Source organism: Mobula hypostoma, chromosome 4 (assembly GCF_963921235.1).
Source record: "Mobula hypostoma chromosome 4, sMobHyp1.1, whole genome shotgun sequence".
NCBI lineage: Eukaryota > Metazoa > Chordata > Chondrichthyes > Myliobatiformes > Myliobatidae > Mobula > Mobula hypostoma.
In genome coordinates, this window is record NC_086100.1 from 126,571,052 (window position 1) to 126,598,679 (window position 27,628).

The 27,628-nt window shown below is 37.9% G+C and overlaps 1 protein-coding gene across 2 annotated transcripts in view; it reads right to left on the minus strand.

Annotated features, from left to right (window-relative positions):
- Window positions 1-27,628, minus strand: part of lrba (LPS-responsive vesicle trafficking, beach and anchor containing) — an 849,775-nt gene that overhangs the window by 782,935 nt on the left and 39,212 nt on the right. For both annotated transcript variants that reach the window (XM_063046460.1, XM_063046459.1), the window contains exons 5-10: window positions 24,663-24,784; window positions 21,897-22,023; window positions 10,315-10,434; window positions 8,529-8,675; window positions 5,684-5,881; window positions 5,024-5,157 (exon numbers count right to left, since the gene is read on the minus strand). In XM_063046460.1, the coding sequence (XP_062902530.1) occupies window positions 5,024-5,157; window positions 5,684-5,881; window positions 8,529-8,675; window positions 10,315-10,434; window positions 21,897-22,023; window positions 24,663-24,784 (848 nt within the window). The remainder of the gene's footprint in view (window positions 1-5,023; window positions 5,158-5,683; window positions 5,882-8,528; window positions 8,676-10,314; window positions 10,435-21,896; window positions 22,024-24,662; window positions 24,785-27,628) is intronic.

Genomic DNA, 27,628 nt, shown 5'->3' on the forward strand with positions numbered 1-27,628 from the left:
GAAATTAAACAAAATATTTTAACAGGTTTTTGAACCTAAAATAAAAGCTGGAAAAGCCGGGAACATTCATTTTGAACCCCCATTATCAGAAGAGTCCCAGACTTGACTAACTGCTTCTCTTTGCACATTAGCTGCCTAACCCACAGAGTTTCTAGTCTTCTCAGTTATTATTTCAGACTTTAATTTTTAAACCTAATGTTCGCAAACCACAGGTGCTACTGCAGTTTGGAAGCATAACAATGAAACTCAAAATCAGGGATCATGCACCAACACTGAGCCACAAATAAATGAAAGGGAACAGAATAGAAAAGCAAGTTACAGTATGACTGCTTGGTGCTTCAATATAAAATAAATGCCATATCCTGGAAGACATGGCAATATTATTTTTTAATATCAACAAAACTACTTCCATGAGGAACAGTACAGCTACAGATACATGTAACCTCTAGAGCCACCTCTTAAAAAGATGGAAAACCATGTCAAAATTTATAAGTATTTCTGATTCAGAACTCTACAAGTCCATAATTAAGAGAAAACTGTCTAATTACAGTCTCAACCTTGTCTGTACCACACTTTAAGAACTCTTAATAGTGTTTTCAATTCTGGCAAAATAATTGTTAACACATTCCTTGAAGCTGGAGTTTTTCCCAGATGCCTTCAAAATTGCGGCTGTCAAACTCCTACTAAATAAGCCAAGCCTTGAATGCGAAGTACAGGTTGACCTTCACTAAACCGGCACCATTGGGACCTGAGGAGTGCCGGATTAGTGAAAATGCCGAATTACAGAAGGATCACATTAAGCACAATCAGTGCCAGATTATCAAAGGAACCGGATTACAGGTAGTCAAATTAGTGAAGGTCGACCTGTACTAGCTAACTATAGGCCTGTATCAAATCTTCCCTTCCTGGGCAAGATTCTTGAAAAAGTCATTTTCAACCAACTCAACAACTTTCTGAATGGGAACAATATTCGAAAAAAGTTTGTCAGGTTTTAGAGCAAACCACAGCATGGAGACAGCCCTTACCAAAATTGTCAATGACCTTAGGCTCAGCACTGATGTCAACTGTCTCAGTTCTAATTCTTCTAGATCTAAGTGCAGGCTTCAACACAATTGACTACAAAATTTTCTTAGATCGCCTTGAGAACTAGATTGGCCTCTCTAGCAGTGCCTCAAATTTGTTTTGTTCATATATTTTTGTTTGTCTTGGAGACCAATTTTCTAAGAGATACAATGTACCTTTTGGTGTTGTTCAGGGAAGCTGGCTTGGTCCCCTACTCTTCTCCTGAAACATGCTCTCCTTCGGAGACATTAGAGAGCTTAAACTTGATTGCCACAGTAATACAGATGACACACAACAGTACATCTCGGTCAAGCCTGACAATGATAACACCCTATCGTCTCTGACTTCTGGTATGGTTGTAATAAACAAATGGATGAGCAATAATTTCCTAAAACTAAATGAAGATAAAACTGAAATTCTTTTGGTAAAGCCAAAGGGATAAACTTCTTGAAAAATTTGGGAACTTGGCTCCCCTTATAAAATCAAGAGTAACTAGACTGGGCATTATGCTAGATTCAGATTTCAATTTTAAATCCCACAAAGTAACAAGAGCAGCATTTCTACATTTTAAAAAATTGCAGAGGTACATTTGTTTCTGTCATTCCCTTACTAACGACTCTGCACTGGCTTCCTGTATCTTTTAGAATTGACTTTAAAGTCCTCTTCCTTATTTTAAAGTCCTTCATGGTCTGGGCCCCAAGTACATCACAGAATCATTTTCATTTTATAATCCTGCTCTAACTCTCAGATCTTCTTCCAGCTGTCTCTTGAATTTAAACAATCTCCCTCAAAAAAATATTTGGCAAGTCAGCTTTTTTTGGACTATGCTCCTAAACTGGAGTTCAATTCCTAAATTGAACTTGAGAAAGACTAGAGAAAGGCTGTATCAGCATCTCTCTCTCTCTCTCACACACACACACACACACACACACTCAGTTCTAGGCATTGAGTTTACATGTATATCGGTTTACGATCACATGATCGACACGTGTAGGATATTGTGTGTACTCATAATAAAGTAACTGTATTTTCAGAAGTATTTGTGATGTTCCACAGCAATTTAACAACATCTCCAATGAGCCAGGCAAGCTTAAAAGGGGGAAAATCGTAAAAAGAACCCAGTAGGCTAAACGCCAAACCATGAGATTTCTGGAAAAATAAGATAGTTGATAAGTGCTACTGTATCCTCAGCTCGCTGTCTATAAAGAGGCAGAAACCCAAGTCATTTTTGATTTTCAACAGATATCCAAGAAATAATAATTTACAAAGATACAAGAAGAATACGACTGATCTCTCAAAAGCTAGGGGGGGATTTGATGAGAGGAATGGTAGTATCCTGATTTTGTTTTAAAGTTACAGGGGATTTCAGCTAAAGAAGGTTAAAACTATCCGGATATAGTTGCTTATTGATATTAAGTAACAAAAGAGATATTCAAAAGTTCAAAGTTCAGTTTAGAAACAAATAATCTTTCCAGTTAACATTACTGGTTAAAATAGCTGAAAAGTCAAAACCACCATGATTAAACTTTAATACAGAAAATAGCATTGTCAAATTAGATGTAGGAATAGGAGTGGGTGGTGGAAGTTGACATGTTTTTTTGACTAAAGCCTAAAGCAAAATAAAGGCATGTAGACATATAGTACATTAAGCTACAAAACAGCCCATTTACCTATATTGTCCAGAAACCATGCTCATCTTAAAAAATGAGTATGAGACAGAGTGAGAAATGGGTTTGCATTCTACACGTCCTCAAGGATTAGGAAAAAAGGTATTTTGATTACCCAAAAAAAAATAATCACAGGTAATCTCACAATAAAACATTCAGAATTCTACCAGTTTCATAGCCAAAAATTTGGAACCTTACATTTATTCCAAAAAAGTCAAACATTCCTCACAAAACTTAAGCAGTGTGAAATTTTGTGTTCCAGCTTCTTCCAATTCACTTTTATTCTTAAAAAATACCTCGTTAATAATTTTAATGTTTATCTAAAATCTATTTTGATTTGTCAATCACATGCAGACACACATTGTTATTTACTAATCAATAGTCCATGCACTGATAACCTTAGATGTTTGAACAAAGTATGAAAGGCAAATGCCTATAATGCAAATAATGGAAGAATTTTAGTCAAATTAACCATTGTAGTGTAGTATGTCCTGATGAAGGGTCTCGGCCTGAAACTTCAACTTTTTACTCTTTTCTGTAAATGGTGCCTGGCCTGCTGAGTTCCTCCAGCATTTTGTGCGAGGTCAGGCAACATCTATGGAAATGAATCGACAGTCAACCACCTTTCAAATAAAAACTTGATTACATTAAAGATATATAGCCAAGTACAAAGATAACAGATGCTAATGATCAATGACACGAGCTAAATGAACTAAACTGATTAACTGAAACAGGTGCAGAAGGAATCGAACTGGGTGAAGAACAACCAATCTAAAAGATGAGCGTGTGGCAGATGTGACAGTTTAATCTTCAAATCATCAATCCTTACACAATGGCAAGAGTGAGCATACCCTCAAGTCACAATGAGCAAGCTCTCTCCAAAGCAGAAACTTTGCAGCAGACAGGAGTCTCAAGATGTGTTGTCCAAGTTCTTCTGAAGAAGCATAAAGAAACAGGCAAGGCTGATTAAAAGAAATTCAGTGATCAGCCACGGAAACTGAGTGCAGCAGATGAGAGATATATCGAACTGATGTTGGCTCTAATCGGAAGAAATCCAGCACCGTTATCAGCTCTGAACGCACAGAAACCACTGGAACCCAAGTACACCTCTCTACAGTCCAGGGAACTCATCAGGAGTGGTCTTCATGAAAGAGCTGCTGCCAAAAAGCCATTCCTTGGAAGTGGAAACAAAGGCAAGACACTCGCCTAAACAGAAAAACACAAGGAAAGGGGTGCTGAACAATGGAAGCAAGTGCTCTGGACTGACGAGTCAAAATTTGAAATACTTGGCTCAAACAGGAAGCAATTTGTCCATAGAAGAGCTGGAGAGCAGTACATAGATGAGTGTTTGCAGCCATCAGTGAAGCATAGCAGAGGTTCCCTGCAGGTCTGGGACTGCATTTCTGCAAATGGAATTAGTGATCTAGTCAGAATTAACAAAATCTTCAATGCTCAGAAGTACAGGCAGATTTTCATCCACCACATCAGGGAGGCATCTGATCAGTCCCAACTTCATTCTGCAGCAGGACAATGACCCCCAAACACAAACAAGGTCATAAAGATCTTCAGTGAAAAGAACCAGAAGTTCTGCAACAGATGGTATGGCCTCCACAGAGCCCTGATCTCAATATCGAGGCTGCCTGGGATTACCTGGAGAGAGAGAAACAAGCAAGACAGCCAAAGCCTGCAGAAAAGCTGTGGCAAGCTCTCCAAGATGCTCAGAACAACCTACCGGCCAATTTTGTTATAAAACTGTACAACAGGGTACTGAAGAGAATTCATGCAGTTTTAAAAGGCAAAGGGTGGTCACACTAAATATTGATTTAATTTAGTTTGTTACTACTTACTGCTCTTTATAGTAAATGTTGTTGTATTTAGACAATTTTCATTTCATTTTTAAAAGCATCTTTGCTTTTCAGATTTTTTTAATATATGTGCCTAGGACTTCTGCACAGTACTGTAGATACCAAGACACAAGGTGCTATAAAGGCAAGCAGAAAGATACAAGTAGAAAATTTCATGGCCTTGGCAACTGAAAGCATTGTTACCAATGGCTGAGCAATTTAGCTCAGAGAAGCAGACATCTTAGTGATGCAGGACTAGAGAAAATTGATAAACAGAGGGGCGTGGGATTTTAAAACAAGAACATTCAAAACAGAACCAGAAACTATTGTTTGTCAGCAAGGACAGGGTGTGGTGGGTGGACGGATTGTTCTTTAAACTTGTTAATCCATCAACAATATCCTATTTAAAATCAATCCCCCAGTGGTAGGAACATCATCAAATTCACTTACCACACAGTACTGTCTACTTGGTCTGAAGAATGCTGATAATAGTCAAGCTGTGCAAACAATGGAAAAAGCACCTGAACACCACCAATCGAATGGATAGCACTTTGTACTGAATGTGTTACAACGGCTTTCACATCCTGTTAAGAGAAAATTCAAAGCTCAAATCCAAATTTTAGAAAGATAACCTTGACTTAACCCATCATGCACCTCAAAAGCAGAAGAAAAAGAAGTAAAAAATTTTTAAACTAAATGAAATATTGAAAAAGCAATTACTCTCAATCTTTCTAAAGCAAAAGTTGCAAGTGTTATACAGGCAAAGGTTATGGCTCCAATACATCTTTTATCCCCCAAAATCAATGAAACGTCCATGTGTTATTCACATAAATTAAATCCAAGTACAAAATCTACCTTACTTTCATTACTTAACAGGCAAACTTCAAGTCAAAAAAGAAAACATGATAGTGCAGAGTTGCTTGCAAAAGGTTCCCCAAAAACCACAGATGTATAAAGCCATTTAAATTTGAAGAGAACTTTACTAAATTTAACACATTTTTCAATTAGAGATTTGACAATAATACTTCAAAGTATGTTTTAGACGTTAAAGATAATTAACTTAACAGGAAAATATACTTTTTAAAGTGCAAAACAGACTGTGGCTCTTACCTGTAGCATGAGAGCATGAGGAGAATGAACAAAAATAGATGGATTATCCTTCGGGGATGATTCTAAACACAGCTGAGCATCTGTAGCTTTTGGATTGTATGTGAAGGCAATGCTGCTGGAGAGCTTACCATCATAAAGTAGTGACTTGTGATGTTCTGCTAGTAGGAGATCACTTTCTGCTTTAAATTTGAAAGCACCCTGGAAAAGTACAAATACTTCTCATCAAAAATGAAGGTTGAGATTATTTAATAGCACAAAATGATTCAATTCCACAAACTACCATCTTTGAGACTTTCAGTACTGAAACCTCAGTAGTGTGGACTTCGAACTGCTTCTGACAAACATTTGTCTTTCATAGTCATTGTCTGGCTATTTATCAATGTTTGATGTATATTCAGCCTTGGGAACATCACAAATTTCAGTACATGTCCTCTACCTTGAGGATTCAACATGCATTTTCTCCCCCATGACTCATTTAGTTACAGAATATACGCATTCCAATAATTTCTGCCATGACTTCCTGGGAAAGCATTATTACAACAACTTTTAAATTCTCAACCTTGTTTTATAGTCTATTACTGCCTCTCCAAATTTCGGCTTTAAAAAACCCTACAACCCTCTTCTCCCAATTCTGCCCTCTTGAACAACCAATTTTAAAATCATTCAACTACAAAAAGTACCTGCTATGCCAAAGGCTCAAGGTCCGGAATTCGCTTCCTAAATATATCTGCTTCTCTTTCCTAATTTAAAACACTACATAAAACTTATCCCTTTGGCCAAGCTATTAAAAACTTGTTGTCTACTGCTAAACATCAAGATGTTTAGCATCAAATGGTTGTCTGAAGTATCTTGCAATGCCTCACTGTGTTAAAAGATGCTACACAACTACAAGCTGTTGCTTTCTACTGTATAACAAACACAATCTACAACAGAGCTTAAGCACTTGGACATGTGCTTGATTGGTTTCCATTCATATGCTGGACCTTGGACATGTGTCACATTCTTCTCAAGACAGTGGGCAGCTCATCTGTAGAGCTGCAAACTCAGCTTCTGCTGCCCTCACAGTTCAATCCTCCAGTGCTGACTGTAGAGTTTGCACATTCTCCCTATAGCCTCAGTGTTCCAATTCTCTCCCAATCCCAAAGAGATGGTTGGTTGGATATTTGACCACTATTAAGTTGCCCCTTGAGCAGGTTGATGTGTAATCTGAAGAGCTTGATAGGAGAAGGGTGTTTGATGGGAATGTGGGGAGAATAAGTTACTAGAAAAATGAGTGAGCGGTTGAGATGGGAGTGCTCTGCAGTCCATCACTGACCCAATGTATCAAATGGCCCCTTTTCGTGTCATAAGGAAACACAATATAGAAATCCTGCAGAATATAATTATGTTTATGTTTTTCATTTCACAGGTACCAATAGCACAAACATTCAAGGATGAACACCTGTAGCATGAATAAGTTATTTATCATATTAACAGATTTACAAGATAAACTGCCAAGAAATGAAAAGTCTCTTTCGATCCATCAAGGTGAAACTCTCTCTCAAAATCCAAACTGTCAATTATCTTTAAACTACATTTTTGTTTTTAAAAAAACTTGAAATACTCAGTATCAAGAAGCACCTCTCATGATTTTATGTAACAAGTCAAATGACTTTGACAGAATTGAAAAATGCTAGCATTTCATTCATCTTTTTACACGTCCTAAACATAACTTTGGTTACTCACGAGCCTTTACTGCTGCTGGACAGTAAGAACTACAATCTTCAAATCAGCTAATAGGAATGACGTGAGAGCAGTGGAACTTGACAAAGCAAAAAACTTTGTTTTTGTCAATGTGATTGCAGGAATGGGGTCAGCCATTTTGTGAGATTGTTCAGTGAACTGGTTCTTGCTCAGGGATAACTTAAATGTGGACACAAGGAGTTTCTGCTGATGATCTGCTAAACCTGAGACCATTCTCAGATAAGAAGCTGTTTATTATGTTAAGCAGCAGGTAAGCAGAAAGAATACCCTGTGATCTGATTCGCCGGGTCCAGTATTTGGTTGACCTGCTTTGAGCCAGTCTGAGACATTATCCAGGACAAAACGCTGAAAGCAGAATCATAAAGCAATACTGCTTATAACCTTGGGTCACATCCAATGAGAAGCAAACACAAGTTGGTCAGATTATCTTGAGCCAACAAAATTGAAACATCATAGATTTATCTGATCAGGAAAAGAATAAAAATGGAGTATTTCAGGAGCATAGACAGTGACACCTCTGTGGAAACCAGCCATTGCAGAAGGGAATGTCTCCGCATCAGAAATGTGGCAATTAAATTGAAATCGAGAAGAATCCTTGACCAGAGTAGATTCCTTTTACTACGTATTACCTTTTCTCTTCTTTGACTGTTGGCGGGGGGGGGGAGGTCAGGGAAATCTGGTCAGTGTTCACAGAGGTATTCAAGTTTTATAAATTCATGTGTTTGCTAAGTGAGCCAATAAAAGTGCTTGTCAGTAAATATAGATTCTCTATGCCTAACTGATCATTATTGAGAGTTAATACTTGAGTTCATCCTTGTAACACTACTATCTTTTGTCTATCACCACTTCTGTCATTCAATCTCTTCTATCTTCCAATCACTGAGTTTCTATTTATTCATTCCACCCTAACTTTCTCTGCAACTTACAATTTGTTTTATCTCTACCAAAATCCAGCTCTGATGAAAACTTATTGCCACAAAACATTAATATTGATTTTCTCTTCACGGATGCTATCTGTACTATTGAATATTCCTAGCATCATCTGTTCTATTTCAGATTCCCACCTTCTTCGGTATTTTGTTTTATCTCTGCTTTACAATACCTTGTATCCAGGACCAAGTTGATATATTGCAAATATCTGAGCTGCATTGAGAGCTTCCGCGAACACATAAACTGCTCCAAGTTGCCCACAGAATACTCGATTTGCATCTGCTGTTTCCGAAGATCCCAGGAAACATTTGTCAAATGTCTAAAAAGATCAACAAATTATTTTATATATGTTATGCAAATTTTTCATGTCAAAAATTTGATTTCTTAACCAAGGTAACAAAATAGATGAAATTTTAAGGTAATTTCTAAATGCTATTAATATTCAATCTTGAATTTATCTGTCCTTCACAACTTAAGAGCCTTCAGCAAGTACAGTGCTTATAACAATGTTAAAATATAGGTGACAAATACCTCTAGTATGAAGGGTACAACCTTCAGAAGACAGCAGCTTGGAAAATAATTGTACTCAAAATAACCAAACTCGGAAAAAAATGCCATATAAAATTTATTAAGCCTTCATGTTTGTAAACTAAGTAATGCATCATCTGAGAAAACAGCAAAACAAAACTAACTCTAAACAAGAATGGGAGAAGCATACAGTTTATCTTCTCATTGGTTATAGTGATCTGTGCAAAATATGCAAGATATTTTAATTTCTAATCAAATATGTTATGGCTCCACTTTAAACCGGAAAATGAAATATGAATACAAAATATGAATAATCAAATCCTTCAAAACTGAATTTCAAAATTCTTTTCAAAATTCTCCAATTGGCCAGTGATGTTGTGGGGATGGAACTGGACTCTCTCACAGTGGTGTCTGAAAAGAGGATGCTGTCTAAGTTGCATGCCATCTTGGTCAATGTCTCCCATCCACTACATAATGTACTGGGTGGGCACAGGAGTACATTCAGCCAGAAACTCATTCCTCCAAGGTGCAGCACAGAGCGTCATAGGAAGTCATTCCTTTCTGTGGCCATCAAACTTTACAACTCCTCCCTTGGAGGGTCAGATACCCTGTGCCGATAGGCTGATCCTGGACTTATTTCATAATTTACTGGCATAATTTACATATTACTAATTAACTATTTATTACTATTTTTCTATTGCTATTCCATTACTAGTTATTATTTCCATGACTATTACTACTTACTAATAGTAGTATTTCTATTACTATTTATTATTTATGCTGCAACTATAACGAAAACCAATTTCCCCTGGGATCAATAAAGTATGACTATGACTATAGTTCCAATTCAATACTTTCAGGCTACATTTAGCAGAGAATTAAGATACTCTCCAAAATGACAGAAGTGCTCATCAGTTTCTGCAGAGAAATACAGTTCAAACTGAATGACTTTCATCATAACTGTAAATGATTAGCGAAACAGATTTAAAAATGTAGAGTGGGGAAGGGAAAGGAATCAGAAAGGAAAGTCTCAAAGCAGGGGCAGGGAAGTTTAACTGACAACTGAGAGGCAAGGGACCCATGTACCTTTCCCCTCACTTATAAAAATATTTTATAATATTCCAACAGGAATTCTAAGTTTCTAATTACCAAATGATTTTAATTTATAAAAAGCATTGAGAATGGAACAAAGATGCTGCAACAAGAAAAAGAAATGCAATATAAAAACAGGATCTATTCCCTCAAAATGAATTTTGCAGAAGAACTTGGAAGTTTTAATCCATTATATTATTTGTAAATGTTAAAGATCAATAGTTATTTAAAGATGCATTTTCAGATCAAAATACAAGGAATTTAACAAAAGGTAAAACACAGGCCAAGATATCTACAAGATGTAGTATTTCAATTTTTCACCTTGTAATTCTACTTACATCACTGGTATTCACAAGCCATGTGATCTCCCCAAAAGATGCCAGTTCACCGTTAACATAGCAGCGGATCTCACTGTTCTTCCAACGATTATAGATGTGTACAATTGTCACCATGTACCACTGCAATAAAGGATTATTTTAATTCCACTATGTTTTAAGAAACTACATGTCAACGGTTAGATACTGTGACAAAATACCATGGTCTAAATTGCATTATGTATTTTCTTCTTTTGAAAACTTAATCCCAACAATAAACATCTTGCTAGTTTCATACACAATTGTTTTTCTCAACTACAATCTCCAAAAAAAAAACTAAAAATGGTCTACAAGCTGCAAATATGAACCATTTCACTACAGTTAGATGGAAGAAACTAGATAAACTAGAAATGTCCAAGCTTTCAACATGGTAAGCATTTCTGTATCTCAAAACAATCCTCCAAAGTTCAAGATGATTTTTAATTCAGGATTTAAGCTTTTATTGAATTGTTGATATTTTAAGACAATCTTATTTATTGTCAAATTAAATGATACTTTCCTATTGGTTGTCTCAGAAATAACAATTATCAAAATGTATTTATCGCTCCATTTTTGTTTACCTAGACTGGCATCTGGTAACACAACTGCCTCACATATCACATTTTCAGCTTTGTATTTAAACTACCACCACCCATCTCTACATTCACCTCATACACTACAATCACCCACTCTCAGGTTCCCTAGATTCCTCACACTCTAGCATCACACATCCTCCCTCCCTACAATCGACAGACAAGCCCCTACATATTACATCAAAGTTGCTGGTGAACGCAGCAGGCCAAGCAGCATCTATAGGAAGAGGCGCAGTCGACGTTTCAGGCCGAGACCCTTCTCGGCCTGAAACGTCGACTGCGCCTCTTCCTATAGATGCTGCTTGGCCTGCTGCGTTCACCAGCAACTTTGATGTGTGTTGCTTGAATTTCCAGCATCTGCAGAATTCCTGTTGTTTGCCCTACATATTACACTTGTTTTTAAGTTTTACAACTAAACAATCCTTTTTTTAATTTAAAACTTCCAAATATCCCAACCTCTCTTTGATTGACTCCTCCTTTATCCACTTTTTATCTCCTTTAATCCCCAAAGCAATAGCTAATATTTGGATATTGTGACAATATTCCTTGCCTAAGTAGTCCGTGTTCATAAACAAGATTAATAAATGTTTCAAACCTTTTGTTCATCATACAGCTGCTCTTGATACACCAATATATGTAGTATTTGTGTAGCAGGAGACCAGAACAAGCAGCAAGACGATCCTCAAACTAACTATCCTAGCAGTAAATTATATAATTCTGACCAGCAACTAATTAGGACTAACACAAGATTACTTTAGGACTCTCGTTTGGAAACTGATAAACAGAAAAAAGGAACAATATAGGCATTTAGCCTACTTGAGGTTGCTTCACCATTCAATATTGTGGATAATCATAAAATTCAGTATCCTGTTCCTGCTTTTGTTCCCTCCCTCCTCCCACCACCCCACCACATCTCTTGATACATCAGCCCTTCATGTATTTATGTAGTGGTGATATTGCTTCTATTATTTCATGGAAGGCTTACAGTCTTAAACTGCTTACCTATTACTCTTATATTGGGACTCCTATTCCTGGACTGCCCTGTCTTCAACAACATCCTCCTGCATCTTGTCTGACTTGTTCATATTGAATTTTGTACATTTTTATTAGATCCCCTATCATTCTTCTCAACTCTACCAAAAAGAATGCCAGTCTGCCAACTCTCATCAGTTCTGCCATCCCAAAAAAAACAGATGGTGCGCACACCCCTCACTCCCTCAATAATGAGAACATGCATTTTTGGACAAAGCTATAAAAACTGCATACAGTACTCAAGGTACAATCTCACAAAGGTTCTCTGGAATTTCAGGAAGGCATCCCTCTACCTTATTTCAGCCTTCTCACGATGGTCTTATGGTCTAAGGCCAATGTATTCGCCTTCTTAACCACTGCATGCCATGCATGCATGGTCACCCATTCTCCTTTTCCCAGTTAATAATTTAACCTTCATGTTATTAGCAAAAGAAATACCAAAGCTCATATTTATTCATTACTGTGCCTGTCCACTATCTCAAAATATCCTATACAACACTTGAGCCCTTCCGCATTCTCATCGCAGTTCACAATCCCACATAGATTTGTGTCCTAGGTAAATCTGGAAATATTACATTTGGCTTCCTCATCAAAACCATTAACATATCCAATGAATAGCTCAAGTACCAGCTAGTCCAGTATATAATCTTTATGTGGAACCTTACTAAAAGCCTTAGGCAAATCCAATTACACCACAGCCATTGGTCCTCCCTCATCTATCCTCGTAGTAACATTCTCAAAAGAGAAAAATAACAGCAGATTTCCCAAACAGAATTTTATTTCATAAATACATGTTGCCATTATCCATTTCTTCCCCAAGTGCTCTGCTGTTTGGTTTATATAATGGACTTAAGACATTTTCCACACTCTGAAAGCCAGGCTAACCAGTCTATAATTCACTGCTTTCTCTCTACCTTTTCCTTGGCTTTCCTCTAATCTTCTGGAACTGTTTCAGAGATAAAATATTTTGGAAAATGAAGGCCAATGCACGCACTAGGGCATTTCTCATTACTTTGGGTTGCAGCTTCTCAGGCCCAAGGATATATCAGACCTTTAAATTTCCCCCTACTATTACTTATTTTGTTCAGCCTTTCATTTTCATTAGACCCCATATTCCTTGACTTTGAGGTTATTTCTGAATTTCTTTGTGAAGAAAGATGGGTTTGCTGGCTCCTTGTTTTCCCAAAATACACTGTTTCTAACAGTAGACATTTCCATTCCATAGACACATTTCCATTAATTGTAAAATGCATTTCTTAATATTCTTTGAAAGCTTACTTTCCTTTCATCCAAAAGAACCAGCACCATTCTAAAGATAGGATGAAGTAACTGTGGTTGATGACGGAAGTCAAAAATAGCAATAGAGCAAAAGAAGGTCATGTAATATTTCAAAAACTAGTATGAAGTACTAGGATTGAAAAGCTTTTAAAAACCAACAGAAGGCAACAATAAAAAACAATAAGGGGAAAAACGATGAAATTCAAGTTAGCCAATAATATATAAAAGAACATCGGTTATCTAAAACAAAAAAGAGAAAGGCAATGTGGACATTGGACCACGGGAAAATGATGCCAGAGAGATAGTAATGGTGAACAAAAAAAAAATGGCAGGTGAACTGAATAACACATACAATAAATGATAGAGGAACAGTTTTCACTGTGGTAGACACAAACAGCATCCCAAAAATTCAAGAAGAGCATGGGGCAAAGGGGAACGTAGTCACTTTTACTAAGGAGAAAATGCTTGGGAAGCTGAAAGGTTTGAAGGTGGAAACTTAGACCAGATGCACTACACCCCAGGATTCTGAAAAAGGTACCTGAAGGGACTGTGCAGGCATTAGTAGTGATCGTTCAAGTATCATTAAAGTCTAATGATTCCACAGGATTAGAAAAACACAAATGTCCACTCTTTAAGGGAGGCAGGCAAAAGATGGGAAACTATAGGGTGTTTTCCCTAACTTCATAGGCTGATAATATTTTAAGAGTCCATTATTAAGGATGAAGTTTCAGGGTACTTAGAAGTAAATGATAAAATAAGATCATAAGACACTGGAGAAGAATTAGGCAACTCAGTCCATCAAGTTTTCTCTGCCATTCCATCATGGCTGATTTATTATACCTCTCAACCCCTCCTGCCTACACCATAACCTCTTACACCCTAACCAAGTACCCTTCAACTTCCACTTCAAATAGACTCAATGATTGGCCTCCACACCAGTTCATGGCAAATGATCCCACAGATTCACCACCTTCTGACTAAAGAAATTCCTTCTGATCCCTGTTCTAAATCGACGTCTCTCAATTCAGGCTGTGCCCTCTGGTCCTCGACTCCCCCACTATAGGAAACACATCCATTCTATCTAGGCCTTTCAATATTCGATAGGTTTCAATGAGGTTCGCCTACCCCCACCCCCATTCTTCTGAACTCCAGCGAGTACAGGCCCAGAGCCAAACGCTCCTCATGCATTAACCCTTTCTTCCTGGAATCAGGCTCGTGAACTTCTGCTGGACCCTCTCCAACGCCAGCACATCTTTTTTTAAGGGTCCAAAATTGCACTCAATATTCCATTCAATCTGACCAATGCCTTATAAAGCCTTAGTATCACATCTTTGCTCTTATATTCTAGTACTCTGAAAATAAATGCTAACATTGCATTTACCTTCCTAGTTAACCTTTAGGGAATCCTGCACAAGGACTCCTCCCAGTTCCCTTCACACTTGCAATTTTTGAATTTAGAAAAGACTCTACACATTTATTCCTTCTACCAAAGTGCATGACCTTACACTTCCCTACACTATATTCTATCTGCCACTTCGTTGCCCATTCTCTCAAACTGTCCAGGTCTTTCTGCAGACTCCCTGCTTCCTCAACCTGTACCTCCACCTACCTTTGTATCAATGTCTCCCATCTACTACATAATGTACTGGGTGGGCACAGGAGTAGATTCAGCCAGAGGCTCATTCCACCAAGATGCAACACAGAGCGTCATAGGAAGTCATTCCTGCCTGCGGCCATCAAACTTTACAACTCCTCCCTTGGAGGGTCAGACACCCTGAGCCAATAGGCTGGTCCTGGACTTATTTCCTGGCATAATTTACATATTACTATTTAATTATTTATGGTTTTACTACTATTTAATTATTTATGGTACAACTGTAATGAAAATCAATTTCCCCCGGGATCAATAAAGTATGATTATGACTATCATCTACAGACTTGGCTACAAAGTCACCAATTCTGTTATCCAAGTTGTTGACACACGTGAATAGAAGTGGTCCCAATACTAACCCCTGCAGAACACCACAAGTCACCGGACGCAACCAGAAAAGGCACCCTTTATTCTCACACTTTGCCTCTTGCCAGCCAGCCAATACCAAGGACTTGTCTTGTTAAGCAGCCTCATGTGCAGCACCTCGTCAAAAGCCTTCTGAAAATCCAAGTAATCAACATCCATCTACTCTCCTTTGTCTATCATGCCTGTTATTTCCTCAATGGATTTCAACAGATTTGTCAGGCAAGATTTCCCTTTAAGGAAACCATACTGATTTTGGCCAACTTTATCAAGTGTCTCCAACATCTTCCCAACCACTGAACTCAGGCTAAGTGGCCTATTATTTCTTTTCTTCTGCTTCATTGCCTTCTTGAAAAGTGGAGTGACATTTCTAATCTTCCAGGCCTCTGGAACCATTCCAGAAACTAATGATCCTTGAAAGATTATTACTAATGCCTCCACAACCTCTTCTGATACCTCTTTCAGAACCCTGGAGTATAGTCCATCTGGTCTAGGTGACGTATCTACCTTCAGACCTTTCAAGCTCCCCTAGCACACCTCCTTAGTAATAGCAACTACACTCACTTCTGCCCAACACTCTGCAATTTCTGGCATATTGCAAGTGTATTCCACAGTGAGGACTGATGTAAAATACTTTACATTTGTCTGCCATATCTTTGCTCCCAGTTGCTACCGCCCGAGTGTAATTTTCTAGCAGTCTGATATCCACTCTAGCCCTCTTTTCTTCTCAGAGGTTGATTAAGCACAACTCCTGCCTGAATTACTTGGATCCACACCAATTTGGCTACCATCACAAAAGGTCAACAGATGACATTTCATTGGCTCTTCACTCAACCCTGGAACATCTAGACAGTGAAGATGCATACACCGACAGCAACTCTGCATTCAAAACAATCATCTCCTCAAAATTAATCAATAAAATCCAAGACCTAGGCTTCAATAACTCATTGAGCTACTAGATCCTTGATTTCGTTACTTGCAAACCATAGTATGAATTAGCAATGACATCTCCTTCACAATCACTATCAGCACAGGTGCACAAGTCTGTGTGCTTAACCCTCTGTTCTACTCGCTTTAAACTTATGACTGTGGGATTAAGCAATGCTCCAATGTCATATTCAAACTTGCTGATGACACCACTGCTGTGGGCCAAATCAAAGGTGGTGACGAATCAACATTTAGGAGGGAGATTGAAAATCTGGCCAATTGATGGTGCCACAACAACAACAACTCTTGACTCAATGTTGGAAAGACGAAGAGCTGATTATTGACGGCAGGAGGAGGAAACCAGAGGTCCATGAGTCAGTTGTCAGAGGATCAGAAGTGCAGAGAGTCAGGAACTTTAAACTTCTCAGCGTTGACATTTCAAAGAATCTGTCCTGGGTCCAGCACATAACTGCCATTACGAAGAAGGTACCGCAGCCCTTCTACTTTCTTAGAAGTTTGCGCAGATTTGCAATGTCATCTAAAACTTTCCCAACCTTCTATAGATGCACGGTACAGAGCACACTGAAGGGTTGCATCATGGCTTGGTATGGGAACACCAATGCCCTTGCACAGAGAAACCTACAAAAAGTAGTGGATACAGCGCAAACCATTACAGGTAAAGTTCTCCCCCACCATTGACCACATTCACAAGGAATGCTATCCCAGAACAGCAGTATCCATCAAAGAAAGGATAACTTCACTCACCCCAACATTGAACGGATTCCACAATCTATGGGCTCACTAAAGGATTCTACAATTTCTGTTCTCATTATTTATTTATTTCTCCCTTTTTTGTATTTGTACAATTTGTCTTTTGCACATTGTTTGTTTGTCCATCTTTGACGTGTAGCTTTTCATTGATTCTATTGTGTTTCTTTGTGAATACTCGGAAGAAAATTAATCACAGAGTAGTGTATACTTATGTTTCTTCAAATACCTGAAGTGTGAAAGTGAGGCGACAGTGAATATTGGACTGCTGGAAAATAATGCTGCAGACGTAGTAATGTGGAACAACGAAATAATGGACAAACTGACTATTTTGCATCAGCTTTCACTGTGGAATTCAAATGCAGTGATGAAAGTTCTAGGTGTCAGGGGTATGAAGTGTGTGCAATTACTATAAACAGAGAGAAGGTTCTTGGGAAACTGAAAGGTCTGAAGGTAGATGTCACCTGGACCAGATTGTGTACACACTAGAGTTCTGAAAGAGATTGTGGAGGCATTCGTAATGATCTTTCAAGAATCGCTAGATTCTGAAATGATTCCAGAAGACTGGAAAATTGCAGATGTCACTCCACTCTTCAAGACGGGAGAGAAAGAGAAGAAAGGAAACTATAGGCCAGTTAGTCTGACCTCAGTGGTTGGGAAGATGTTGGAGTTGTTTATTAAGAATAATAACGACTTGCAGTACTTAGAGACACATGATAAAATAGGCCGTAGTCAGTATGGCTTCCTCAAATGAAAACCTTACCTGACAAATCTGTTGGAATTCTTTGCAGAAATAACAAGCAGGATAGACAAAGGAGAATCGCTTGATGCTGTGTGCTTAGATTTTTAGAATGCTTTTGACAAAGTGCCACACAAGGCTGCTTAACAAGCTACGAGCTCATGGTATTACAGGAAAGATTCTAGCATGGATAAATCAGTGGATCCTTGGCAGGAAGCAAAGAGTGGGAATAAAGGGAGTCTTTTCTGGTTGGCTGTGGTAACTAGTGGTGTTCCACAGGGGTCTGTGCTGGGACCAATTCTTTGTACATCACATATCAATGATTTGAATGATGGAATTGATGGTTTTCTTGCAAAGTTTGCAGACCATATGAAGGTAGGTGGAGAGGCAGGTAGTTTTGAGGAAGTAGAGAGGCTACAGAAGGACTTAGATTAGGAGAACGGGCAAAGAAATGGCAGTTGGAATACAGTGTCGGGACGTGCGTGGTCATGCATTTTGGTAGAAGAAAGTGTTAATATTTTTTAAATGGAGAGATATACAAAAAAACTGAGGTGCAAAGGGACTTGGGAGTCCTTGTGTAGGATTCCCTAAAGATTAATTTGCAAGTTGAGTCTGTGGTATTAGAGGTATTATGAGTAGTGTTGAGCTCATGTCTAAGGGGGCGTGCTGGCATTAGAGAGAGTGTAGAGTAGATTTATGCAAATTATCCTGAAAATGAAAGGGTTAACAAATGAGCAGTGTTTGACAGCTCTTGGCCTGAACTCACTGGAGCTTAGAAGGATGGGTGGGTTGGGGTGGGGGGGGGAATCTCATTGAAACCTACCAAATATTGAAAAGGCTGTAAAGAGTGAATGTGGTAAGGAATAGTGGAAGAGTCTTGGCCAGAGGGCACAGCCTCAGAATAAAAGGATATAGCTTTAGAACAAAGATGAGGAGGAACTTCTTTAGCCAGGGGCTAGTGAATCTGTGAAACTCATTGTTGGAGACTACTGTGGTGGCCAAGTCATTGATGTATTTAGAGGCTGATAAGTAATTTATTATTTATTTAACAATGCCCAGCAACCCCCGATAAATCTGATTAACCCTAACTTAATCTCAGGACAATTTACAATGACCAATTAACCTACTTACCAATACATCTTTGGACTGTGGGAGGAAAGCAGAACCGCTATGCTAAGAGAGTGAAAGGTACAAGAATGGGGTTGAGAAGGAATAATAAATAAGCAATGATCAAATGGCAAAGCAGACTTGATGGGTGAATGTCCTAATTCTACTCCTATATCTTATGGTCTTGTATCCTGTTTTCCATTTAATCAATATCTTTGTCCTCTTCTGCTGAATTGATAACTGTTCACAATCCTCAGGTTTACCAATTTTTTTATTGATCCTCAGATGACCCAACACACTTAAGGGATGGCGAATCTGTGGAATTCACTACCCTGCAGGTTTGTGCAGATGGAGCACCAAAGAAATTTAAAGAGGAGGTGGATCCAGTGAATTGAGTATGGGGAATTGACACAGAAAAGGATCTGAGGCACGTAACAAATCAGCCATGATCATATTGAATGGCAGAACAGGCTTTACAGGCCAGTTAACTTATCCCTGCTCCTATTTTCTATTGTTGTGTCTGTTTTTTTTTTCCCTGAGTCAGTTAAGTCACTCTTCCAGTTTTATTTTTTGCACCAGCCAATAATAAATAGTCATTGTAATTCATCCCCTAATATTTACAATTAGTCTTGTAACATTCTCTACCTTATCACAGCCAATCTGTCCTCATAACTTCATAGTTTTCATTATTAGCCAGGGCTTGATCTCAAAAAGCAACTCTCTCTCTCTCTCCCCACTTTAGTGAACAATTTTAATTATGTGATAGTCGCTCTTCTCGTAGGGATCCCATACAACAGATTACTTATTACTCTTCTCATTACATAATACCCACTTTAGTATGGTCTGCCCTCATGTAGAATTCTGAAAGTACTGATGAAAAAAGCCACAAAGAGTACACAGGAAATTCCTTCCCTGCATTATTATTTCTCATTTGGTTTGTCCGATTTAAATGTAGATTGAAGTCACCTATTATTATAGTTGTACACTTATCACATGTTTCACTTATTTCTCATTTAGTTTCATCACTTACATTGGTAATATTGTATGGGGATCTATACACACCCTCCACCAACAGTTTCTGAGATCCAGATTCCACACAGTTCTTTGAATTATATAAAAGCATCCATTAGTCTTGCGAGACCATGGATCTGTGCCTGGAAAGTCTTCACTCTCCAGGGCGCAGGCCTGGGCAAGGTTGTATGGAAGACCAGCAGTTGCCCATGCAGCAAATCTCCCCTCTCCACGACACCGATGTTATCCAAGGGAAGGGCATTAGGACCCACACAGCTTGGCACCAGTGTCGTCGCAGAACAATGTATGGTTAAGTGCCTTGCTCAAGGACACAACACACTGCCTCAGCTGGGGCTCGAACTCACGACCTTCAGGTCGCTAGTCGAATGTCTTAACCACTTGGCCACGTGCTTTGAGTTAATCTTTTTTTAAAACACTGCAATTCCACCCTTTTGCCTGAATAACAAGTACCCCAAGATATTCAGGTCCCATCCCTAATCACCCTACAGCAATGTCTCTATAATTGCAAAAATACGATACCTTCTTACGTCCATTTGTGAAGTTAATTCATCTACCTAGTTCTGAGTGCTCCACATGCTTAGACATACATCTTTCAGTTATAATCAACATATCCAGTTTCCTGCACATCTGCTCCCAGCCCCTCTCCCCGGTCCTTAACTTCCATCCCATCAGCCTCCACATCAACAGATCATCCTTTTCAACTTCTGAGCTCCAATATTCCTTCACCAGGCACATTCCTTTCCAACCCCTTTCAGCATTTTGAATGGAATCTTAAGTCACTTCCCGGTCTGCTCTTCTGTCCCTACCTCCCACAGTGGAGGTATAACACCTGTCCTTTCATATTACTCCTTTTTCTTACATATTTTTGGCAATTTAAAATAACTATATATTTGCACAGTACAGCTGCTGCAAAACGAATGTTATTTTATACAAGTCAGCAAAAATAAACATGATTCTGATACAGCAGTGATTCACTTGCACTTCTTACAATCTAGTGCAGTGCATTCAATGTTCACTATGTTGCCTCCTCCACATTGGAGAATTTGAGATTAGTGTTCTGCAAAGTGATCACCAAACCTGCAGGAAAGACAAGTTTCTTGCTGCCTGCCACTTTTCATCATGATCGCACTGTGTCCCCTACAGGAATGCAAGATTGTGCAACATCTTCCATTTAGGCACACTGCAACCTGATGAACTCAGTATCAAATTCTACAACTTTCGACAACTTACTCTTTCAATTTGTAACAGAACTGGCTGTTTCTGCCCCTCATCATTACTTTAACTCAATTTTTCTTTTTGCCAGCTGGGTCCAGGATGTCCCATACTTTGCAGTTAGCAACAAATTACACAGACAAAGTAATTTAAGCTGACCTTAACTGTTCACTGGAGAGAAGAGACTACAGACACTGAAATCTGGAACAAAAATGCAAGCTGGAGGAACTCAGTGGGTTGAGCGCATCTGTAGAGGGAAAGGCATTGCATCAGGATTGCTAACTGCCACGTGGCAGTCACTTCCGGACCCTCTATGCTATCTAAAAATAATTTGTTTTTTCCTCTTTCCAGAATTCCAGGATGCAAACCAAAAATATGAATGATCCCATCCACAGATACTGCATGACCTACTGAATGGTTCCAGCATTTTGCATTTATGCTTTTAGGCTTGTCTTTTTAACTTCCTTCAGCATTTCAATATTATTTCACTGTACAGATATAGACCTGCTTACTTCAAATTCGTTGTCATGGGCATGAAAACACGGGCCCCTCACATTGCTTTTTATTTCCATCTTAATTTCTGTCCTCATCTCTTTCTTGTTTGCAGCCAGAGTTGAGCCATCAACACTACATTATGTGATGCAGTTATCTCAATGATATTGCAAAGTTTGCAACACTTCCAACTTAAATCAAATGTTTTAAGTGGGTAACAAGTTATGTTAAAACAATAACAAATATCAGAAAAATATTTTTAGGTTTATAGATAATTTATTCACACAAGGAGATTAAGCAACTTAAAACTGATTCCTTAAAAATAAAATTTTCACATCGTAACCTAAAAGGATATCAAATAGTGAATACTTGCCTTTTGTGGCTTGAAGTCATATTTTACACAGTGCTGAAATCCTTTTCCTTTTGATTTTATTGATGTCACAATTAGACAACCACCAACAAAATGAGAAGAATATCCAAGACCTTTATTGGTACGGAAGCTAGTGGAAGAAATAAGCATCTTAATGAAGTAATTGCAGCATCAATTATCAATTCCCCTAGAAACATCAGAAAAACTAAATATTTAAATGACAAGATCCAAGCTAATGGTAGATTTCCTACAGTACAGTGAACCAAACATCACACTTTTGCAAAACACTGGTGCAAGAGGGTGGGTGTAAACCACTGATATAGTTCTGACAATGAACTATTTTTAAAGTGGAAAATAAAATGGATTTTTTTTTCCACCCAACCATTAACAATCCCCCAAGAACAGAAATGAGTCAAACAAAGCTATCATATTTTCAAAGGGAAGCAGTAACATAACTAGGATATCAAATGCTTCAGTCTCCTTCAGGTTGCTCCAGAATAGCAGTGTATAACTTGTTTCAGAGAGACCAAAACAATATGTCAAATTACTTCACTCATACAATGGCTGACATCTCAAACTTATACCCATCACCATCAGTTCCATGTGAACTCCAACCTTTCTCTGTTTGTGAAAATCAGAGACATTCACAGACACTGACCTCTGAAAATAAATCTAGGTACATAGCTAAACCAGGTTCCAAAGCACTTCTAGGGGTGGTTTCTCAAATATAGCTAAAGAGACTGTTACTGCATTATTAGTCAGCTTTTAAAAACCACTAGGTTCATTCCAACTCTGGAGTACAACCCATTGGGTATATTTAAGGCAGAGGTTGATGGGCTCTTGATTTGTAAGGACATAAAAGATTATTGGGAAACGGCAGGAGAATGGGTCTTAGGAGGAACATAATGGCCTAATTCTTCTCCCATCTCTTATTCCATGCTGACCAAGGTTGCCTTCTAAGGTAGTTCCATTAGCCCTAATTTGGTCCATGCGCCTATATGTTGAGACACGATATCTTAAGTGGAAACTACAGAGTAATCTAGATAAAATTAAAGCAATGTGATTAGCTTTGCATGCTCCAAAATTGCAAGTACACTGAATACTACAACCAGAGGTTACTGAAGCTATAAATAGCTCATCCTACTCTATTAAGGCAGTGTAGTACCTATGTCAGACATGATTTGACATTACTTTCTAGAGCAGGGTTTCTCAACCGGGGTTCCATGACAGGTTGCTAGAGATTCCACGAGAGATCAGGATTAAAAAAAGCTTTTTTTGAACTTCACATAATGCACGAAGCCAACACTCGCAGTGGTGGGCAGTGACCAAGCAGCCCCATTAGCAATCTCGTTAAGGTCTCCCAGCACAGTATATCAGTCAGCAGTAGGACCGTGTTTATTCGGTTGAGTCCATTCTCAGTTTTTGACGCAAGATAGGGGAGGCCATTGATAATTGGTGAGCACTGTATTGCACGGAGGGGAGGACAGTAGGCTAATAATTGGTGAGAACTGTATTGCATGGAAGAAAGGACAGTAGGCTGATGAGGTTTTTTTTTGTGTTTTTCTCATTTAGTTATTTATTATGCTGCTCTTTTTTATATCTTATTAACTCATGTTTTACAGACATGTTTGATGGTCCATTGTGGCGATTTGTGAAAATGTGCGAGATAAAAGAGAAGGATTCTAGTCCAAGGCCTACAAACAATTCTGATGAGGTTAATGGTGAAGAACTACAATCTTCTGAATCATCTCACTGCACTAGTGTGGTAATGGACACAAAAGAGTCCAATTTACAATGAAAGCTTCTTATCAATAGACTGGTGATCCAAGTTGTCCAATTCCATTCTGTTTACTCTATGACAAACAACTTACATATGTAGTAATGGCTCCAGCAAAACTGAAAGACAATTAACTACAAATCACAGCCATATAATGCGTAATAAAGTGCTGATTATTTTAAACAGCTATTGGAATCTCAAAACAAACAGAGTAAAGTTTTTGTTAATAAAGTTACAGTCAGTAAAGTTAGCTAGAAGCAGAACTTATTACCCAGAAAAGGAAAAGTCACACAGTTGGTGAGAATCTAATAATGCCAGCATGTAAAATTATAGTGGGTAAAATGCAAGGACAAGATGCAGAATGGGAAACTAAAAAGGTTTCACTCTCAAATAGTTAATCTATTATGTTTGCCTTATGAGTTTTTAAAATTTATGAAAGGGAAAGAAAGGTTAATTTCAAGAAAGGTTGATTAAAAGTTCATTCTCTACTCGAAAGAGCTTTGATAATTATTTTTGGGGTTTCCTCGAGTCCTGAAAATTATTTCAAGGGTTCCTCCAGGGCAAAAAGGTTTAGAAAGGCTGTTCAAGTGTAACAATTCCAGCTATGAACAAGATAACATACTTAAGGACTTCAATGTTGCAAACTTGCATAGAGCTAATTAAAAACTCCACTTCAAAAATAGCTATGCACAGTGTATAGACGTACAGCTAGTCTTCCTTATTCAACTTCATTTATGTTTTCACAAATATAAAGAATCTTTTATCAGGCCTACAGAATTAAAATTGAACACAAAGTTCCAAAGACAACACCAAAAACCTCTTGGTATTTTTATTTGTTTTACATTTTCTGAAAACTCCTGTTCTAACATGGATATTTTTTTTACATAAAACAAGTTACTTTCTGGTTATTTTGCAGCACTACATATAGCCATGTACTAAATAAGCAATAAGAAATATCAGTAGAAATGAAATTTATATTTCTATACACTTACCAGTATAAATAAGGTTTGTCTTTATCAACATTGATATTATTTAAAGGATCCATTCTGAGCCAGGTGTGAAAAGTGAAACCATTCTGGTAAGGCCATTTAGCAATTGGAGGTAGAGCTATAGCCTGAAACAAACAAAATCAATCCATAAGTTCTTTCTTGCTGTATTCTGGTTGGTATTGTACTTTCTCCTCAGTTATTCATTGTCACACATTAGTCTTCATCACAAAGGAAGAACATGGGACCAGTTTCTTATTTTCTTGCATCCAAAAGTACATTGCTATGGTTAAAGTTCTAAGTAAACTTGTTCCCAAATATTTCATCTTTACTTTAAAAGGATAATCTGGTTGTCAATAAGAAATTGTAAATCAAAATTATGTTGTAACTACACAAAGCCCATTTGTTACTTCGTCACAAGGATGAAACATTGTTTTCTGGGAGGGGGAGGAAGCACTTACATATTCTGTAAATTGGTCAACAAGTAATTGTGCATGAAAGCATTCAAACTGGACAATGTTCTTAAAAACGAGCAAATAGCCAACTAAGTTCCAAAAATATCAGTAAGTTTGTAGGTTGCAATTGCTTCACTTTCTATCCTTAGATAAAATCCAGGAGCTGACCAGAACCACAATTTAAATTTGTAAATACCTCCTAAACACTATAAGCAGTGATCATTAAAAGCAGTAATGACTCAGTTCTTGAGTGAATGGAAAACTCCCATCTAGATTAAAAAAGTACAAACCAAAACATTTAATGTAGTGTTCAAATACCATTTGCTCAATGTAGAATTGTAATCAAATTGCCACATTCCTAATAATTTCCATGAAGAGGCTGCACAAAATCTAGCATCAAAACAAGCACGTTTAAGTTCAAGTAAGAAGAAAATTAAGACATTAGGTCAAGAAATGTTAAAGATTCAAAAGAAATCAAACAGTTCAAATCTGAACGAATATGAAGAACTTTGGGTCATCAGCAGAAATGGATTCCATCTCAATTTGTGGCCTCAAGGCAAGGTATCATTCCATTACGATCATGGCAAAAATTAACCCTCGTTCTATAAGGTAGAAGGACATGATGGGAGCAATACAGCACCTAAAAATGACATGTCATGGTTATAGATAGAATATAGGACTACAAGCACAAATAGCAAAAGACCATACAAATAGAATCAAACAATCACACAGATCAAAGCTCTGTAGTCCAGCCATATCCACTCTTCAGTGTACAATTAAACAGCTAACACAAGGCAGCATCTCCAAGAGAATCCCCATCAATGATGAAATATGATAAAGCTGAAACATTCCAGCAATCTTCAGGCAAAACAGCCTGTGGGTCTTGCAAACATAAAAGCTTGTCTTCAGCGATCTCAAATCACTCCCTGCAATTTATTTATTTATTTATTTATTTTTAAATAGCTGGGGACATTATAGAAAAGGCTACACAGCATCCTAAGCTAACATGCTGAAAAAAATGGCCCTTCACACCAGCTCACCTCCAGCCATAATTGGCAACTGGTTTATTATTGTCACCTGCACCAAATTATAGTGTACAACTTCATACAGATAATTTCAATAAAAAATTGTATCAAGGTCGTACAATGGAAAAGCAATACAGAATAGTACAGAGAAAGCACAGTGCAGGTAAGCAATAAGGTGCAAGGGCCATGATGAGGTAGACTGTGAGGACAGGAGTTCATCTTTATTGTATGGAGGTCTATTTAAAAATCTTATAACAGAACAGACACTATCCTTGAGTCCAATGGTGTTGTTTTCAAACTTTTATATCTTATGCCTGATGAGAGTGACTAGAAGAGTGCATGTCCAGGATGGGAGTAATCCTTTATTATGTTGGCTACTATCCCAAGGCAACCAGTATAATGGCAATGTCCCAACAATAACACTCCTGAGACAAGCTCTGTTACCAACCTCCTCAGTTACTCTATTTCATCATGATGGAAGATGTCATCAAGTGCCTTCAAGCAGTTCTTTAACATCAGAATTAAAATTGGTTTATTATGGTCACATACTCAAGGTAGAGAACAGCTTGTCTTACTTATTGTTCATACAGATCAATTCATTACTAAGTGCACTGAGGTACAACAAAGTGAAAAAAATAACAATGCAGAAAAAATACAAGACAGACAATAAGGTGCAAGGTAAATAAAAAGGTACATTGTGAGGTCAAGAGTCCATCTCATCATACTAGAGGTCTTATAAAAGCAGGTCTATTGGTCAGGAAGATGAGGATCCAGTTGCAGAGGGAGATGCTGACTCCCAGGTCTCGATGAGTTGGTGATGAGTTTACTTGTACTTATAGCATTGAAGGTAGAGTTGTAGTCAATTAAAAAATAGTCTAACATAATTGCCACTATCACGCAGATGGCTCCAGAAATAATTGTAGGACCAGGGAAATGTCATCCACTGTGGACCTGTTTCAGTGGTAGGTGAATTGCAGTGGGCCAAGGTTGCCTTGGAGGCCAGAGTTAATGCATGCCTTGATCAACCTCTCAAAGTATTTGATAATGGAGTACTGAGCAGCAGTCATTAAGGCATGTAACCTTGTTCTTCTTCAGTACCAGGATGCAAGTGATCTTCTTAAAGAAGGTAGGAACCTCAGATTAAAGTAGGGAATGGTTAAAAATGTCTGCAAATAACCCCAACAGTTAATCTGTTCTTACTCACCAATAACTGCTGAGTAGGTCCAGATTTTAACAGAGCCTTGGTCCAAACATATACAGGGGACCTAAATTCTACAGTGATTTGAAAGTAATGTTATATTTACTTGTGATATTCTTAGTCCATGAATGAGTTGACATAAGAAAGCAAACACTACAGATTTGAAACATATTTTAGTTGCACTAAGTACAACTAAGCACAACCATTTCTTGATGATTAAAAATTGAGATTGCAAAATTGTTGGATTAATTTGCTTAAAATGTGATCAACAGATCAATAATTCTTTCAAAAACT